We start from the raw sequence: 16,918 nt of genomic DNA, 5'->3' as shown, positions 1-16,918 counted from the left end.
TCCGACTGGCAGAGCAGAACGACCCGCTTTCCTGAAACATGAAGCTGCGAGCTAAGAAATAAAATAAACCAAATGGTCACTGAATAACAAACACAAGGAGGTTTTCTACATGTTTTATCTTAAATCTTTGCTTGTTTTATGAAATATATCAAATAAAAAAGTTTGGGGGAAAAAACTAGGAATCCAAACTGTAAATAAAAATAAAGTAACATAAAACAAACAAAAAGAAAACATTTTGTGGCCGAGTTAGATTTTTCACATTAATGTTATAAATTTGGACGACATTTAGTCGTCAAAATTAGAAGAATTTTTCTAAATTTAAATTAAACTAATTCAGTGAATTATGATAGAAACATTTAAGCTGGAAAATATAACCATTTAAGAGGAATTTTCTAAAATAATAAATATTTTTTGTTCTTTTGTTTCCAAACACTTCAGGTAAAGAAAACCAGGAACCTTCTTGTTCCATCACAGTGATCTCTGAGTAAAAGCATCGTCAATCCAAACTGCTGTGGTATGAAACATGCAAAAAGACGCGGGACGTTCAGGCTCTGACCAATGGGTGGCAACACAAAGAAAAACTGTTTCAAAATAATAAAATAAATTCAGTGTTTGATGTAAAAAAAAAGAAAAAACAGGCACAGCAGATGTGTAACTTTGACCTGTGTGAGCTTCAGGAGGTCCAGCAGGTCTCTAACCTAAGCACATTGACAAACATTACAAGAACGAGACAGCAGTTTGGTAAAGATGGCCGCCAGTAAAATAATCACCGGCGGTCCTATTGAGCAGAAAATAAAATCAGCTGTTTTGGTCGAACGTAGGACGAGTTTTTACAACGTTTGGTCTCCATCAAGTCCTGCGTCAAATCTCAACTGGACGCTAAATAAAAACTATAGAAAACATGCACACGAGCCAGACGCTGCTGTGAAATGGAAATCTGAGTCAAAATATCTTAAATAACAAAATATATATAATATTTACACTTTCATAAAAAAGAAGAAGAAGAAAAACAAAGGATGATTCACCATCGTACAAACACTAAACAACAGCAAAGAGCTGGAAACTAATGAGAACCGAATGCAAAAGCAAAGACTCGTTCAGAAGGTACAAATCTGTACAAACACACCAGGGAAGTGTGTGTTCTGTTTGTGTGTGTGTGTGTGTGTGTGTGTGTGTGTGCGCGGTGTGTGTGTGTGTGTGTGTGTGTGTGTGTGTGTGTGTGTGTGTGTGTGTGTGTGTGTGTGTGTGTGTGTGTGTGTGTTCCTGGGAAAACCTGCTGAATACTGCTGAGAACAAAAAATGAAGGGAGGAAGAGGGAGAGAGCGTCCAGACAGAGAGGAGCTCAGTGTTCTCCTCCGCTCCAAAGCCTCCGTCCGGATACTGCGACCCGCTGCGGCTCCGCGCGACCTTCAGCATTTTACTGCACAGACAGACGAGGCGGCGAGATTTACTCAAGTCATTCAGGAGAGATCAACTCCACGAGACTCAGACGAGATCCCAAACATTTCAAACAATTTTCACTCAGATGCACATTTTCATGACGAATTGTTGATCAAAGAAAGAAAGAGGCAACAGTGGAGTAGATTTCCATTAACAAACTAAAAAGTTTTTTCTTGAAGTGTTGGAAGTGATTTATTTATAATAAAACACTTCCAACATTCTTGCAGGTTGAAAAGTGGTAAACAAGCAGGAACAAAATGAGTTTTTCATGTTTAAAAGCATAAAAGTTCTATTTTCTTGTATTAACTTGTAACTTGATGCTGACTGTTGCTGTGGTTTCTTGGTTTTGTTTCTCTCTGTCTGCAGGTGTGTTCACTCACCACAACAGTTGCCTGGTCATTGGGAGCTTTCTTCTCTCCGTTCACGGCTTTTAGCAGCACAGCGTCCTCGTTCTTTGGGTTGTTCTTCATCTCCACGACGATGTCGTCTTTGGTGGGCTTCTCTTTGGTGCTGCCCGGATGAACGCAGACATGTTGAGCTGGTGCTACAGACGCGTTGAAACGTGACATCACACGCTCAAGATCCCAAAAAACTGCTCACCAACAACGACTGGCATTGGTCTTAGTGGCCAAGTTGTTAACATAACGCGCTAAATCTTAAATGTACGTGAAATATATAAAAGGGATACAGTGCTTTGCTAATATTTGTCAAAGCAACAACTAAAAATCAATGTCAGGAAAAACTTTTCAGAAAAAAAGCAAAGGAGCGGGAAGTAGTCAGCTATGCTAGCTTGACTATGAAAAGCTACATCCAGATGTGCTGTGGAATTTTTGAGTGTTTCTGTTGGAAAACACCAAATCTGAAAGGCTGAACTGAGTTAAAATTTTAAAAGCAGGTGATTTAAAGCTTTTTGTGAAGGTAAGAACCAAATACATGTGTAAAAACAACTCAACTTTAGTTCACACACAAAAATGTCTTGCTTTTGCCAAAAAAAAGCAACTTTTGAGGGTTCTATGCAGAAAAATAAAGATGTGAATTCAAATTTTGTGCAGCAGAATGAGTGGAGGACGAGACGGTACTCACATCTCCTGCTTTCCTGAACGTCCACAGGGGATCTTTCCCTTCTTATGCAGGAAGTAGACGACGCTTCCCAGGAAGGCGAGAAGCAGCAAACACAGGATGATCACCACTATGATCACCCCGCTGCCTTCAACTGCACACAGAAGCAGAAATCCGCCGTCAAGGTTTCTGTTCAGATTTGATTTATTTGCCTAAATAATCACAAATGGGCCCTTTTTTATTTTACAACCAAAATCGTCCAAATGGGCATTTTTACTAATCCAACAAAAATCGTCCAAATGGGCATTTTTACTAATCCAACTTTCAGAAAAAAAAAAAATCTAATGCGTTTTACGTGATGGTTTGTTTTTTGTTCATTTGGTTTCTTTTTGTGAAGGTTCACACTGGTGCACAAGGTTTTAAAAAGCGAGAAGTCCAACAGACGACAGTACATGAAGGACTGTGTGGAGTTCAGAGTGCCACCCCCACATGTTGCTGGCAGCCCAAAAGCTCAACGTTAAAAAACAAAGAGCCCAAAGTCAGTACCTTAGATCTCCATAGCAACCATTAGACATGATCTACATTGCTGTAAAAAAAAAAGTTATGTTCTCTGACAGACTGAATGTTTCAACTTTCAGTTTGAAATGATTTTACATTTTGAATGAAAAAAGTGATGTGAAAAAGGTCATTGTTAACCAATTAACCACAAGTAAGTCGGTTCTGCAGGGATGTTGCTACAAAGTTTCCACTCTTAGATCAGGTAAGGAGTCTCAGCATGCAGTTAATGCAGAAAACATGCAGTTAATGCAGAAAACATGCAGTTAATGCAGGAAAACATCTCAGATGATCACAGAAACACCTCAGAGCAGAGCGAGGATCACCAGAGTCGACCAAGCAGACAGAGCGAACAGACAAACATGGAGCGAACAGATGAAGAAGAACAGCAGTGAAACTGAAAGCGCTCACTGAATTTTGTTTCAAAAATAAATTAATAAAAATTATTTTTCATATTCGCCTGCTCAAAAAGAAACTGCAAGTTAAATGTAAACCAATTGGTGCAGCTGCAATTTAGCAGCACTGCTCCAGACTTTACAAAGAAGTTTTATGCTGAGAGAAACTATTTTGAAAGCAACACAAGAAAAAAAAAACAGATCAGTATTGCAGCAAATAGCACCACTTGAATCGTCTCTGTGCAGACTCAATAAACTGTTCTAGTAAAACCTAACAAGAAAAAAAACTCTAAATATATTTCTGCTAGAGTCTGTGCTACACTTCACTCATCAATCATGAATGGACTCCATCAGTTTTTCACTAACTGAACAGCCGCCGTCCAATGAAATAGGATTGGTCTTTAAATGTACTGACTCAATAAAAAGTGAGAAAAACATTTAACCTTTTTATTGCACCAAGTGTTGATGATGTTATTCATTCTGACTGCATTAGTTTAGAATGGCCATAAACAAAAAGAAAAGCAGTAAAACGTTGTTTGGGAACATTTTGGACCAGATTTCCCAGTTTTTCCCTCTGTTGCTTTTATTTCAGACGCCGTGTTTTCCCTCATCGTCCAGCAAAGATTTAACGATGCGAACTAACTGCCCAGATTAAGTCAGAAAACTGCCTGATAATTGCAACCCCCTCAAAGGTGAAGTGTAAATTAACCCAGTATGTTAAACCTGCTATAAAACAGGATTAATGTCTGGCTGCCTTTTTCTACATTGCTGATTTTTGTTTACTTAAAAAATTCTGGGATAAACAAACAATATTTTACAGCTGCAGAGTGTTTGATCCAAATATCTGGGATTTGCTGGCGTTGTGATTTTTTTAATGCTGAAAATCAAACAGAATATGTAATAACAGCCAAAGGCTAAACCAAAGATCTGCCAGCAAGCCAAAGACAGTCATAGGATGGAATGCCTGTAAATAATGCATGGCCTACTGCAGGCCTGCATTGTCACACACGTATGTTGGTGAAAAGCATGAACATTGGGAGGAAAGTGTTTGAGCTGGAAAGCTGCAACATTAGAGACTGCAGGACGGTAATCGTCTTACCGGGAGAGAAGGGGGCGGTGCGGGTGACCCTGGGAACTGTGGACGAGTAAAACAACACTCAGAGCGGGAAGAAGTTCACGTCCACCAACATTAATCCAACACATAAACACACAAATCCCTTAAGATTAGTGCAAACCTGCATTTACTGTGTTAAACATTTGGTTAAAGAGCAAACTGTGGTCATTTATCAGCTGCTTGTTATTAACGATGCGACAAGAATTCGGCTGGTGACCAGAATTGGTCGGTTTTCGTCTTGGAAACTGAAAAATCCTATCAGTCCCTGATCAGTGAACACACCATAAGCAAGTGTAAAAAGAATTGTTTGTGCTTTATTTTAAAGTTAGAGAAGCATGAACAAAGCATGTCCAAATCCAACTTGACAGTGATGCCCATGATACACTGCAGCGTGACGTCACCTGCTCAAGGTCCCTGCTGCAGGGCAAAAAAACTCCTCGCTGATGATAGCATTGTTTTTAGCTGTTAAGTTGTCAATATAAATCTAAATGTGCACAAGACATATACATATTTAAAATGGACACAGTTATTTGCTACTAGTACAACTAGGTTTCAAGGTTCAAGGGTATCACATTTCAGAGGCTACTAAAAAGTTTAAATTAAAGAAAAAATAGCAAGGAAGAGGGAAGTAGGAGAGCTTTGCTAGCTGGACTTTGACAACCTTAACATGTAGCTATGGAATAAATCATGAGGCGTGAATTCAGGCAAAGTCAAAGATTTGATCAAATCGACAAACACATTAGAAAAGAGAAGGTCTGGGTGTTTTCTCAGCTATTTCCAACATTTGTATATATTGATAGGAGCCCTAACCAGCCTAAATTAGCTTGACTTCAACAAGCAGACACCTTGACAATGCTGTCATATACAACTTGGGAAAACAATCATAGTCCCTTTCTTCGATACGCCCATCTCTCACGAACTGAGTCGAGGTGAGAGGGATTTGAAAGAACCCAGTGTTTTGGGGTTTTTTTTCAATCTAATTATCAAAACTTTTGGACACAGATAGACTCTCCAATTCTAAAGAAATTCAAAAAAATCAGAAAAAATACTACAAACTTGTAAGCCATTTTGCCCCAAATTTCTGGCTGTAATAAAAATCACAAAGACCACATGCAGTCATTTGAATTTTTATATGTATTCGTCTTGAGAATCTTTTCTTCAAACTGCTGGAGGGGCAAAATGAGCTCAGAGTCGACTGCAGCAGATACATGTCAGGTTGAATGAACTGCAGCAAAAGAGCTCTGATTCATTCTTCAGATCTAATGTGGATCATGCTGCATTAAGAAAACTTGACATCATTTTTTACCAAAAGGGTTGGTGAAAGAATTGCATGTCGATTTATGCAGGTCATGAGACACTACTCAACAATTGGTTCATGAGAATAGGACAATATTTGTATTTAAAACAAAAGAAAAAAGAAAAGCAAGAATCCAACTTATTTGTTTTCATATATAAAGCATAGATTGCTTTAAAGAGTCAGTAATTAGTGCAGAATAGTTCAGTCTAGGTTCAACTTCTCCATTTTTAAATTTCTTATTCTTTGTTTTATTCTAAGATGATTGTAATGATAACATTGAAACAGTTACTTTTGTGTTTTCACCAAGAATAAAATCTCTAAACAGTGCAGAATAATTCAGTCTAAGTTTGTTCAAAATCCAACCTGTAGTGCTAAAAAACTTTGAAACAGTATTTTTGTGTGATTTAGCAAATGCATTTTTCATGAATCTCAAACTGTTATAAAGAAACTGTAAATGTTTAAAGGTTCCTCGAGGTGCAAAACTGGATCTAGCAGTATAAACTAGTTAGCAAGTCACAGTCCTTGCAAATTATTAATATTTTGTTCTTTGCTCAACATTTTATTTTAGATTTTAAGGCAGATCTGTAGCATAGAATCAATACAAATGCTAATGTTAGCTTTAGAAGCAGCCAACAGTTAGCCAGTCATGGTAATCCAAAAATGCCAAAGATCATTTTTATCCTTTTTATACTTTTAGTGTTAAACTGTAGTCCAGATTCCTCATAAACTGTGAAATATAACTTTAGTGTAGCGCTGCAAAGTGAACAAAGCAGATGCTAACTTCAGGACTGACAACAGCTAAAGATTAGCCTGTGTTAGTATTCTGTCCATTCATATCTAAATGATGCCAGATAAATCATCTAAATGTAGATCTATGCTTGTGTTTTGACAGCTCAAACTTTTTCAACTTTGCCAAATAAAAAAACACAGATCCCAGTATTTTCAAGGAAGAAGAACAGTTGTGACTTGTCAAACAATTTCTCAATTTTGAATCAGAAAATTTAACATGCACATGTTCAATATACCTAAGAAAGAGACGCTTACTGGCTTTGATGCTGAAGACCTTGACCTCAGTGCCCTGGTTGTTGGACGCGTTACAAACGGCGCTAACGTCCGAGTTGATCTTGATCGACACCATGCTGTGAGTCATGTGGTCGTTAGCTTTGCTCATCACTTCTTGCCAGTTCTACAGAGAAAGAGATATTTTTATTTATGCAAAAGTTATTGACATCTCTCTTCCAAAAGGGACAAACTGAATTTCCTTTAGGTGTAACTAAAAGTTTCATAAAATCCAGCATGTCTCTTTTCTAAAACTTCCAAAGCAAATGTTTGTGTATTTGTCTTTACTTATATTACTTGTATACAAACTCATTGTCGAGTTTGTATACATTGCAAAAGTTGGATGAACGATTACCTGGCTGCCTGTGATGCTCCAGGTGATGCTGGGCAGTGGATGCCCGCGGGCCTCACAGCTCAGGTTCAGCATGCGGCCGGCCACTTCCTCCAGCTGGATCTCGTCCTCTACGCCGGCCAGCTGAGGCCCTCCTGGAGGAACAGCCACCACAAACATTGACCAGGATCTAGTAAACAGCATGTTTACTAGATCTTGTTCTAGTAAACATTCACCAACATGTTGTAAGATACTCATAAAAACACTTCATTCTGTTTCATTTACGTCTTCATAACACAGAACTTCCTTTCGAAACTATCAGAACTCAAAGCTCACTGACCTTGGACGATGATGTGAACCGAGCCGTTGGTGTGCAGGGAGGGCAGGGAGGGAACGGTCACCTCGCAAACGTACTGTCCACTCGTCTCGTAGGTGGCATCATTCAGGTGCAGCGTGTTGCCATGACCCACCTGCTTCCCTTCCTAAACAAACCCAAGGCAAACATTCAAACAAGACCTCAAGGTCAGCAACGCCACCGGAATGTCAGAACATTATGACACTGGTCAATTCACTAACACTAACTTTATGGCCACAACAATCAGAGGGAAGACTGCTGATTGGACAGCTGTCCAGTGTAGCTAAAAAATGTCCTTATATCCAAACATGTTAATGGAAAGTTTAGTGGAAGGAAAAAATGAATAAACAACAGAGAATAACTGCAGTCTTGAGAGTTTTATGAAATTAAGCCCATTCAAGAGTTTAGGGAAAATTTAGTCCACCTAAACTACTTGGCCACTCAGAAATCCCTGTATCCTAGCACATAGACGGATAGTTTAGTTGAAGAAAAAAGTGCACAAGCAACAGGGACTAACTTCAAATTGAAATGAAGTGTTTTTGTTCACCTTGTACCAGATGGTTACAGTTTTCAGAGAGGACAGGGCGTTGCACGATGCCACCAGGTTTTCACCTTGGTTCATATACTCCAAATCTTTTGGAACCACAACAGCAGGGTCCAAATCTGAAACGGGAGAAAGCACAACATGACACACACACACACACACATTCAGAAATGTCCATGTTTTTTTCTAAAAAAAAATCTGAGCTCAATTTCCAAGAAAATTTTTGACTTTTCAAACTTGAAAATGTCCTTATTTGTTCTAGAAAATGTCTAATTCTCCAGATTTCGCAATCTGGAAGAATACTAAGTATCACATTTCTACACAAAGATGTTTTACGCTCCCAGAACAAAACCTAAAATATCCCATGATCAGCCCTGAGTCAGAATTTCAACTTCAAAGTCTCTAAATACTAAAGTATAGAATAATTCTGCAGACTTGCAGTTCCCGGCGTGTCGCATGTTTTCCTACGTACAATGCACCGTGAGCGTGATCTCTTCTTTGACCTCTGCTTGTCCAGCAGAGTCCAGCACCCGGCATTGGTAGATGCCGCTGTCTTTCCGGGACACCGACGGCAGAATCAGGACATCATCTCTGCTCTCCAACGGCACATCCGGCTCCTGAAAAGGAAACTCCATTGAGTTTGTTCAGCAACATTTAAACGTAATTTTTAAGATTTCTTCTTCTTGACTGCAAATGATGAAGTGGTTCAACAGTTTAACGAAGGAATGAGACGATTTATTGAATTAATTCTCCACAGAAATCTTCAGCAAAAGGCAAAATATTTATTTAATGCTGTGGTGTCCCATTTCTCCTGTCAGCATATCAACTTCACTGCCTGAGCTATTTGACTAAGCAACATAAAAACTCAAAAACCTAAATATCTGGTTGTTTCTAAATAAGAACTGGGAGGACTGGGAGCTCAATTTCTTTCACAGAATATCTGTCTGATACCACATCGCCACACCATGGTGACAGTTTTTAACAAATGTGTCAAAAAATATTTTTACTAAAAGATACATGCTGCATCCTTAAGACTGAATGTATTTCTAAAATGTTCCCTTTCTTCAAATTACTCTGTCTGACCAAGTCTGTCAACTTGGCTGATTGGGAAATGCTCAGACTGCAGTCAGCTGAGCCTTTGTGTTCTGCAGATACACAATGGATGTGCGTCTGACGTGGGAACGAGCCCTGCTCGCCAACATGGCCTCCGGTCTGATCCGGGTCAGAGTCATCACAGACCCTCCACGCTTGTGTCTGCACAGGGCACTGAGAGCGCTGCATTTCAAAAACACTCACTGCGTGCCTCTTGTGTGTCACTCACTCGCTCTCGGGGGACGGAGGGTGAGAAAAGACGCTCCATTCTTACTTGTTCCTTGCTGAAAATGAAGATCGGCGGGGGGTTGCCGTCACCCTGGCAACGCAGCTCTACGGTATCCCCCTCTTTGACCAAGCCCTGCGGCGAATCCTTCCACAGCTCCATCATGGTGGTGGGGTCTGCATACGCACATGCACACACACACACACAAAGAAATAATCTAAATTAGACAGGCTTATTCAGCATGCTGGTAAAGTCACTTCACAAGATCATTTCCATAATGCTGACAGATCCAGTCTGGCTTTTTACAAAACTGTTCCAACAATAACCAGAAGAAGTTTAGTTTGATACAGCTGAACCTGCAAATTGGGTTTACTGGCAAAATTTGTAAATGATCAGATGTTCATAAGAAAACCCAACACAATCAATATAACAAATGACTTCTCCAAAAGAAAACTCAAAAAGCCACTTTTCAAGAGTAACTGAATCCCCAAATCAGCTTTTGTTGCTGGAAATCAATAGCCAATAGTCATAAAGAATATATTTTTACTGCTCCTTAATTTCTTATGGTTTTTATACAAACCAAATAAAAACTAATATAATAGACTTCACTGTAATTCAGAGTCCTTTTCACAAAAATGTATTTTTATATAACACAAAAATAAAACCCCACCAAACAGCAAGGTTTCAAAAATTTAGAATAAAATCTTGTTGTTTCTCTCCACAGAAATCTTTAGTAAAAGGCAAAAGATTTATACAGTTTGAAGAGAAACAAGAGTGCATGACCTTTTACTGCTGTTGGTTCCCCATTTCTCCTGACATCATACCCACTTCACTGACGGCGCTATTTGATGATAGCAATGCATTGTGGGAACCAAAAAGCTGGCAGCACCTATGGTTTTTAACCACTTTATTTGAAGATTTGTATTTAATATGAGTACAGTATTTATGAATTTGATTGAATTCTAGATCTCAAAATTATGTAGGCTTTTATGTAATGTAGCGAAGCACTTTGCCACTATTATTAGGAACTCACAGTCCTTGTAATTGTTTTACAGTCACTCGTGACCTGTCACACTAGATTTGTGACTTTTTTCCTGTTTTGTTTTATGTCGACAGTGATCTGTTTTGACATGAAGGAGAACTGAGTCCTATGAAGCTGAATTTGGGCAATAAAGTTTGTTAAAAAAATTTAATTGAAAAAAAGTTCTGAGAATGTTAAAAAAATGTTCAGAACTAGTTAATGATTCTGTTTTTTTCAGTCTCAAAACTGTTAGCTTTATTTAAATACCATCAATACTCTATGTGCATGTGACGTGGGAAAAAAATTTGATAAATTTTGACATTTTCAGTCTGTGTTTCACATTTCACACACTCACAAAATCAAGTAAAAACAAATTACATCATTGCACATGTAAACATATATGTAAAATATTGTCTGATACCAACATAGTTGACTTAATTTATTTTAAAGCAACTTCATCATAGCACAGATATAGATATTCTAATAGTTAGAATTATTGTTAAAGTTTCTATTAATACAGAAAGAAAACCCCACCAGTTAGCAGGGTATCAAAAAATTAGAATAAACTCTTGTTGTTCCTCTCCACGGAAATCTTTAGTAAAAGGGAAAAAATTTATACAGTTTGAAGAGAAACAAGAGTGCATGACCTTTTACTGCTGTTGGTTCCCCATTTCTCCTGACATCATACCCACTTCACTGACGGCGCTATTTGACTATAGCAATGCATTGTGGGAACCAAAAAGCCACGCCTATGTTTTTCAACCACTTTATGTTAAGCTATAGCCACACCTCTGACAATATTGAAAAGAAAAAAAACCAATAGACAATCAATAGACTCCACGCATGGAGACTCCACTACATGGTGAAAGGGGTCGTTCCTTCATCTTTCATGGTTTCTACACGTGCTCGGCATTTCTCATGCTCTCAAAGTTAAGTAAAAACAAATATTCTTCACCACACATCTAAGTAAATATGTAAACATGTTTATGAAAATAGAGTTGCCTCATTTAACTTAAAAGGCCACTTTCTACATAACAGCAATATGTAGCAAGTGTATTACACAAATTTGTTTATCAGTGGTTTTCTTTATAACAACTTAAGTTTACCCCACCTCTTAGCAGGGTATCAAAAATTAGAATAAACTCTTGTTGTTCCTCTCCACGGAAATCTTTAGTAAAAGGCGAAAGATTTGTACGATCTGAAGAGAACCAAGAGTGCATGACCTGTTAACGCTGTAGGTTCCCCATTTCTCCTGACATCATACCCACTTCACTGACGGCGCTATTTGACTATAGCAATGCATTGTGGGATTCAAAAAGCCACGCCTATGTTTTTCAACCACTTTATGTTAAGCCATAGCCACACCTCTGACAATATTGAAAAGAAAAAAAACCAATAGACAATCAATAGACTCCAACGCATGGAGACTGGACTACATGGTGAAAGGGGTCGTTCCTTCATCTTTCATGGTTTCTACACGTGCTCGGCATTTCTCATGCTCTCAAAGTTAAGTAAAAACAAATATTCTTCACCACACATCTAAGTAAATACATAAACATGTTTATGAAAATAGAATTGCCTCAGTTAACTTAAAAGGCCACTTTCTACATAACAGCTATATGTAGCAAGTGTATTACACAAATTTGTTTATCAGTGGTTTTCTTTATAACAACTTAAGTTTACCCCACCTCTTATCAGGGTATCAAAAATTAGAATAAACTCTTGTTGTTCCTCTCCACAGAAATCTTTAGTAAAAGGCGAAAGATTTATGCAATTTGAAGAGAAACAAGAGTGCATGACTTTTTACTGCTGTTGGTTCCCCATTTCTCCTGTCATCATACCCACTTCACTGACGGCGCTATTTGATGATAGCAATGCATTGTGGGAACCAAAAAGCTGGCAGCACCTATGGTTTTTAACCACTTTATTTGAAGATTTGTATTTAATATGAGTATGAGTACAGTATTTATGAATTTGATTGAATTCTAGATCTCAAAATTATGTAGGCTTTTATGTAATGTAGCGAAGCACTTTGCCACTATTATTAGGAACTCACAGTCCTTGTAATTGTTTTACAGTCACTCGTGACCTGTCACACTAGATTTGTGACTTTTTTCCTGTTTTGTTTTATGTCGACAGTGATCTGTTTTGACATGAAGGAGAACTGAGTCCTATGAAGCTGAATTTGGGCAATAAAGTTTGTTAAAAAAAAAAATTTAACTGAAAAAAAGTTCTGAGAATGTTAAAAAAATGTTCAGAACTAGTTAATGATTCTGTTTTTTTCAGTCTGAAAACTGTTAGCTTTATTTAAATACCATCAATACTCTATGTGCATGTGACGTGGGAAAAAATTTTGATAAATTTTGACATTTTCAGTCTGTGTTTCACATTTCTCACTCACAAAATCAAGTAAAAACAAATTACATCATTGCACATGTAAACATATATGTAAAATATTGTCTGATACCAACATAGTTGAATTAATTTATTTTAAAGCAACTTCATCATAGCACAGATATAGATATTCTAATAGAATTATTGTTAAAGTTTCCATTAACACAGAAAGAAAACCCCACCAAACAGCAGGGTATCAAAAAATTAGGATAAACTCTTGTTGTTCCTCTCCACGGAAATCTTTAGTAAAAGGCGAAAGATTTGTACGATCTGAAGAGAACCAAGAGTGCATGACCTGTTAACGCTGTAGGTTCCCCATTTCTCCTGACATCATACCCACTTCACTGACGGCGCTATTTGACTATAGCAATGCATTGTGGGATTCAAAAAGCCACGCCTATGTTTTTCAACCACTTTATGTTAAGCCATAGCCACACCTCTGACAATATTGAAAAGAAAAAAAACCAATAGACAATCAATAGACTCCACGCATGGAGACTGGACTACATGGTGAAAGGGGTCGTTCCTTCATCTTTCATGGTTTCTACACGTGCTCGGCATTTCTCATGCTCTCAAAGTTAAGTAAAAACAAATATTCTTCACGACACATCTAAGTAAATATATAAACATGTTTATGAAAATAGAGTTGCCTCAGTTAACTTAAAAGGCCAGTTTCTACATAACAGCAATATGTAGCAAGTGTATTACACAAATTTGTTTATCAGTGGTTTTCTTTATAACAACTTTAGTTTACCCCACCTCTTAGCAGGGTATCAAAAATTAGAATAAACTCTTGTTGTTCCTCTCCATGGAAATCTTTAGTAAAAGGCGAAAGATTTATACAATTTGAAGAGAAACAAGAGTGCATGACCTTTTACTGCTGTTGGTTCCCCATTTCTCCTGTCATCATACCCACTTCACTGACGGCGCTATTTGACTATAGCAATGCATTGTGGGAACCAAAAAGCTGGCAGCACCTATGGTTTTTAACCACTTTATTTGAAGATTTGTATTTAATATGAGTACAGTATTTATGAATTTGATTGAATTCTAGATCTCAAAATTATGTAGGCTTTTATGTAATGTAGCGAAGCACTTTGCCACTATTATTAGGAACTCACAGTCCTTGTAATTGTTTTACAGTCACTCGTGACCTGTCACACTAGATTTGTGACTTTTTTCCTGTTTTGTTTTATGTCGACAGTGATCTGTTTTGACATGAAGGAGAACTGAGTCCTATGAAGCTGAATTTGGGCAATAAAGTTTGTTAAAAAAAAAAATTTAACTGAAAAAAAGTTCTGAGAATGTTAAAAAAATGTTCAGAACTAGTTAATGATTCTGTTTTTTTCAGTCTGAAAACTGTTAGCTTTATTTAAACACCATCAATACTCTATGTGCATGTGACGTGGGAAAAAAAATTTGATAAATTTTGACATTTTCAGTCTGTGTTTCACATTTCTCACACTCACAAAATCAAGTAAAAACAAATTACATCATTGCACATGTAAACATATATGTAAAATATTGTCTGATACCAACAGAGTTGACTTAATTTATTTTAAAGCAACTTCATCATAGCACAGATATAGATATTCTAATAGTTAGAATTATTGTTAAAGTTTCCATTAACACAGAAAGAAAACCCCACCAAACAGCAGGGTATCAAAAAATTAGGATAAACTCTTGTTGTTCCTCTCCACGGAAATCTTTAGTAAAAGGCGAAAGATTTGTACAGTTTGAAGAGAAACAAGAGTGCATGACCTGTTAACGCTGTAGGTTCCCCATTTCTCCTGACATCATACCCACTTCACTGACGGCGCTGTCCCCTCTGCTGCTTGTCAATGAGGAGTAATTGCCATCATCACTTCAGTGGGACTTGGAACATTGTGTTGTTATTATTTCAGTGCATTGTCTGTGTAAAGCCATAACACCTCATTCTAAAAGAAGCTTGAACTATGCACAATCAATGAAAATGTAATCTTTATTGAGTAATAATTTTAAGCAAGAGGTGTGCAGGGGTAAAGTTCAACCCACATATTGAGGCCTTAGTCAAGGGTTCGAGTCCGAGCCTGACAAACTTTGCTGCATATCTTCCCCCTCTCTCATAACCTACCTTTCTTCCTGACAACTGCAAAGTAAAGGCCACGAGAGCCAACAAAACCTTTAACAAAAGTAAATGTAAGTGACATGTTTTGTATTGCCCATAGACCTGTTCCAACATTCAAGGAATCTTCATAGATTATCTTCAAAGTGTAACTAAACCCCTTATTAAGGTAAATTTTAAATTCTACCAAAGTGGGCGGAGCTAAAAGACACCAATGGACACGGCCAAGTGTGAAGACAAGTGGAAAGACATTTTCTGTAACGTTACTAGTTCTACTATATCTCTATATTATAATCAATAATGTAGCAATGCTCTTTGTCACTATTTTGAGCAATTTTTCAGACTCCTCTGGCAACTTTTTTAGAAAACAGTGACTATACACAAACCTATCCTGAACGACCAAACCTTTGTGCTGATCAAATAAGTGCTATGGACCTAAATTGGGGCCATAAAGTTTGTTCATAGGAACAACATTTGAAACAAAAAAAATCAATTAAAACTTAAAATGTATTTTAAAACTGAAAGTGGAAAAATTACCCTTGGAAAAAAGATTTGAAATGGAAAAAAAAGCCTTTAAACAGGTTAAAAAAATAGAGGTGTGGCCAGCTTGTCAGAACCCACAAAGCATTGTTCAGTCAATAGGACCGTCAGTGAAGTGGGTATGATGACAGGACAAATGGGGCACCTACAGCTTTAAGAGGTCATCCACTCTTTGTTCTCTTCAGATCGTACAAATCTTTCGCCTTTTACTAAAGATTTCCGTGGAGAGGAACAACAACAGTTTATTATAAATTTTTGATACTCTGCTGTCAAGTGGAGTGTTCCTTCTATGTTAAATATAAATATGTTTATTATGTTTTCAGAATTGTAGATCAGCTTGACACAGCATGCAGTATAAATATACTGTTATTTTGTGTGTATGTAAAGAGCTCTGAGGAAAGAGTTATTGGTGCATTTTTTATCCTAAGCCTCTTCTACTGTCTTGCTCTCTGCAGCTCTTTTCTCTGCCCTCTTCTGGTGTTTTTGGGTGGAATTGTTCAACATTTGTCAGGGGAAGGGGTTAAGCTGTTAGTAACACTTTAAGGGTGACCTATTATACATCCCTAAGCAGATTAGCATACACATAGAGGCTACACAAAATATCTTATTACATTTTTTGCACAAAATCATTCTTAGATGATGAGATTTTAGTCAGCTCAGTTCTGCCTATTTCCAGCTTTCAGAATGAAAGGCCTATTTTAAGGGTATCATCACTTTAAATCCAAGTAAGCTGCTGCTGGCCATGCAATGCCAACTTAACATTTACACTTGCACTACAGAATGGCTGCAAACAGATTACAAATTATACAACAACAACATCTTTGAAAAGCAGAAGTGCAGACACCTGCACAACCAACAAGAAGACAACAAGTGGTGTCTGAATGGTAAGGAAATAACGAAACACTCATCCTGCAGGAGCCGTTGTCCAGCATACCAGCTGACCAAATGTCCTGGAACTCAGCTAACATGCTGGAGCTCTTCTTGTGCTGCTAGATAATGGTCGTTGCTATGTAACGAGGAGAACCTGCTGATTTGACATTACATTATGGAGATGTTTGAAACGGCTTATTTTACAGACACCAAAAAATATAAGCATATTGCACAAAAATAGATGCAATGATTTCTTTTTGAGTGCTAGGGTTGCTTTTAGAATGAGTAGAAACTTAAATCAAAGTACAAAAATGTGCAAAATGTGAATTCTGCATAAAATGTCCCCTTTAATGACTGCTGCTGTCTCAAAATGATTAAACCTTCATCTTCATCAAGCGTCTTTAGTCCTAACAGCGCCTTGTTTGTGCAAGATAGCAGTCTCTTTGAATGTTTTTGGACATTTCTCTTCACTTAGTTATTAGATAATTTCAGGCACAAATACATATTATTTGTGCCCAGCAT

The 16,918-nt window shown here is 37.6% G+C and overlaps 1 protein-coding gene and 8 non-coding genes across 10 annotated transcripts in view; 1 reads left to right on the top strand and 8 right to left on the bottom strand.

Moving 5' to 3' along the window:
- Positions 1 to 1,189: 1,189 nt before the first annotated feature.
- The window catches only part of mcama (melanoma cell adhesion molecule a), a 59,808-nt gene continuing 44,079 nt past the window's right edge, over positions 1,190 to 16,918 (bottom strand). Inside the window, exons 7-16 of one of the 2 annotated variants that reach the window (XM_055046876.1) lie at positions 9,516 to 9,643; positions 8,622 to 8,766; positions 8,153 to 8,268; positions 7,591 to 7,732; positions 7,275 to 7,405; positions 6,905 to 7,046; positions 4,549 to 4,584; positions 2,524 to 2,653; positions 1,821 to 1,984; positions 1,190 to 1,420 (exon numbers count right to left, since the gene is read on the bottom strand). In XM_055046876.1, the coding sequence (XP_054902851.1) occupies positions 1,837 to 1,984; positions 2,524 to 2,653; positions 4,549 to 4,584; positions 6,905 to 7,046; positions 7,275 to 7,405; positions 7,591 to 7,732; positions 8,153 to 8,268; positions 8,622 to 8,766; positions 9,516 to 9,643 (1,118 nt within the window). In that variant the 3' untranslated portion in view covers positions 1,190 to 1,420; positions 1,821 to 1,836. The remainder of the gene's footprint in view (positions 1,421 to 1,820; positions 1,985 to 2,523; positions 2,654 to 4,548; positions 4,585 to 6,904; positions 7,047 to 7,274; positions 7,406 to 7,590; positions 7,733 to 8,152; positions 8,269 to 8,621; positions 8,767 to 9,515; positions 9,644 to 16,918) is intronic. The other variant, XM_055046877.1, reaches the window with a different exon arrangement.
- On the bottom strand, positions 10,131 to 10,243 carry LOC129370760 (U5 spliceosomal RNA). Its single transcript, XR_008607088.1, has one exon. It is a non-coding gene; the product is annotated as a U5 spliceosomal RNA (small nuclear RNA).
- On the bottom strand, positions 11,016 to 11,130 carry LOC129370763 (U5 spliceosomal RNA). The gene has a single exon (XR_008607091.1). It is a non-coding gene; the product is annotated as a U5 spliceosomal RNA (small nuclear RNA).
- Positions 11,593 to 11,705, bottom strand: LOC129370766 (U5 spliceosomal RNA). The gene has a single exon (XR_008607094.1). It is a non-coding gene; the product is annotated as a U5 spliceosomal RNA (small nuclear RNA).
- Positions 12,169 to 12,282, bottom strand: LOC129370762 (U5 spliceosomal RNA). The gene has a single exon (XR_008607090.1). It is a non-coding gene; the product is annotated as a U5 spliceosomal RNA (small nuclear RNA).
- On the bottom strand, positions 13,058 to 13,172 carry LOC129370765 (U5 spliceosomal RNA). Its single transcript, XR_008607093.1, has one exon. It is a non-coding gene; the product is annotated as a U5 spliceosomal RNA (small nuclear RNA).
- Positions 13,635 to 13,747, bottom strand: LOC129370767 (U5 spliceosomal RNA). Its single transcript, XR_008607095.1, has one exon. It is a non-coding gene; the product is annotated as a U5 spliceosomal RNA (small nuclear RNA).
- On the bottom strand, positions 14,524 to 14,638 carry LOC129370764 (U5 spliceosomal RNA). The gene has a single exon (XR_008607092.1). It is a non-coding gene; the product is annotated as a U5 spliceosomal RNA (small nuclear RNA).
- Positions 15,694 to 15,806, top strand: LOC129370761 (U5 spliceosomal RNA). Its single transcript, XR_008607089.1, has one exon. It is a non-coding gene; the product is annotated as a U5 spliceosomal RNA (small nuclear RNA).

This window comes from Poeciliopsis prolifica, unplaced genomic scaffold (genome assembly GCF_027474105.1).
Source record: "Poeciliopsis prolifica strain line A6 unplaced genomic scaffold, Auburn_PproV2 SCAFFOLD024, whole genome shotgun sequence".
In the NCBI taxonomy this organism is placed as follows: domain Eukaryota; kingdom Metazoa; phylum Chordata; class Actinopteri; order Cyprinodontiformes; family Poeciliidae; genus Poeciliopsis; species Poeciliopsis prolifica.
The sequence above is the reverse complement of the archived record's forward strand: the minus strand, read 5'-3'. Positions and strand labels throughout refer to the sequence as shown.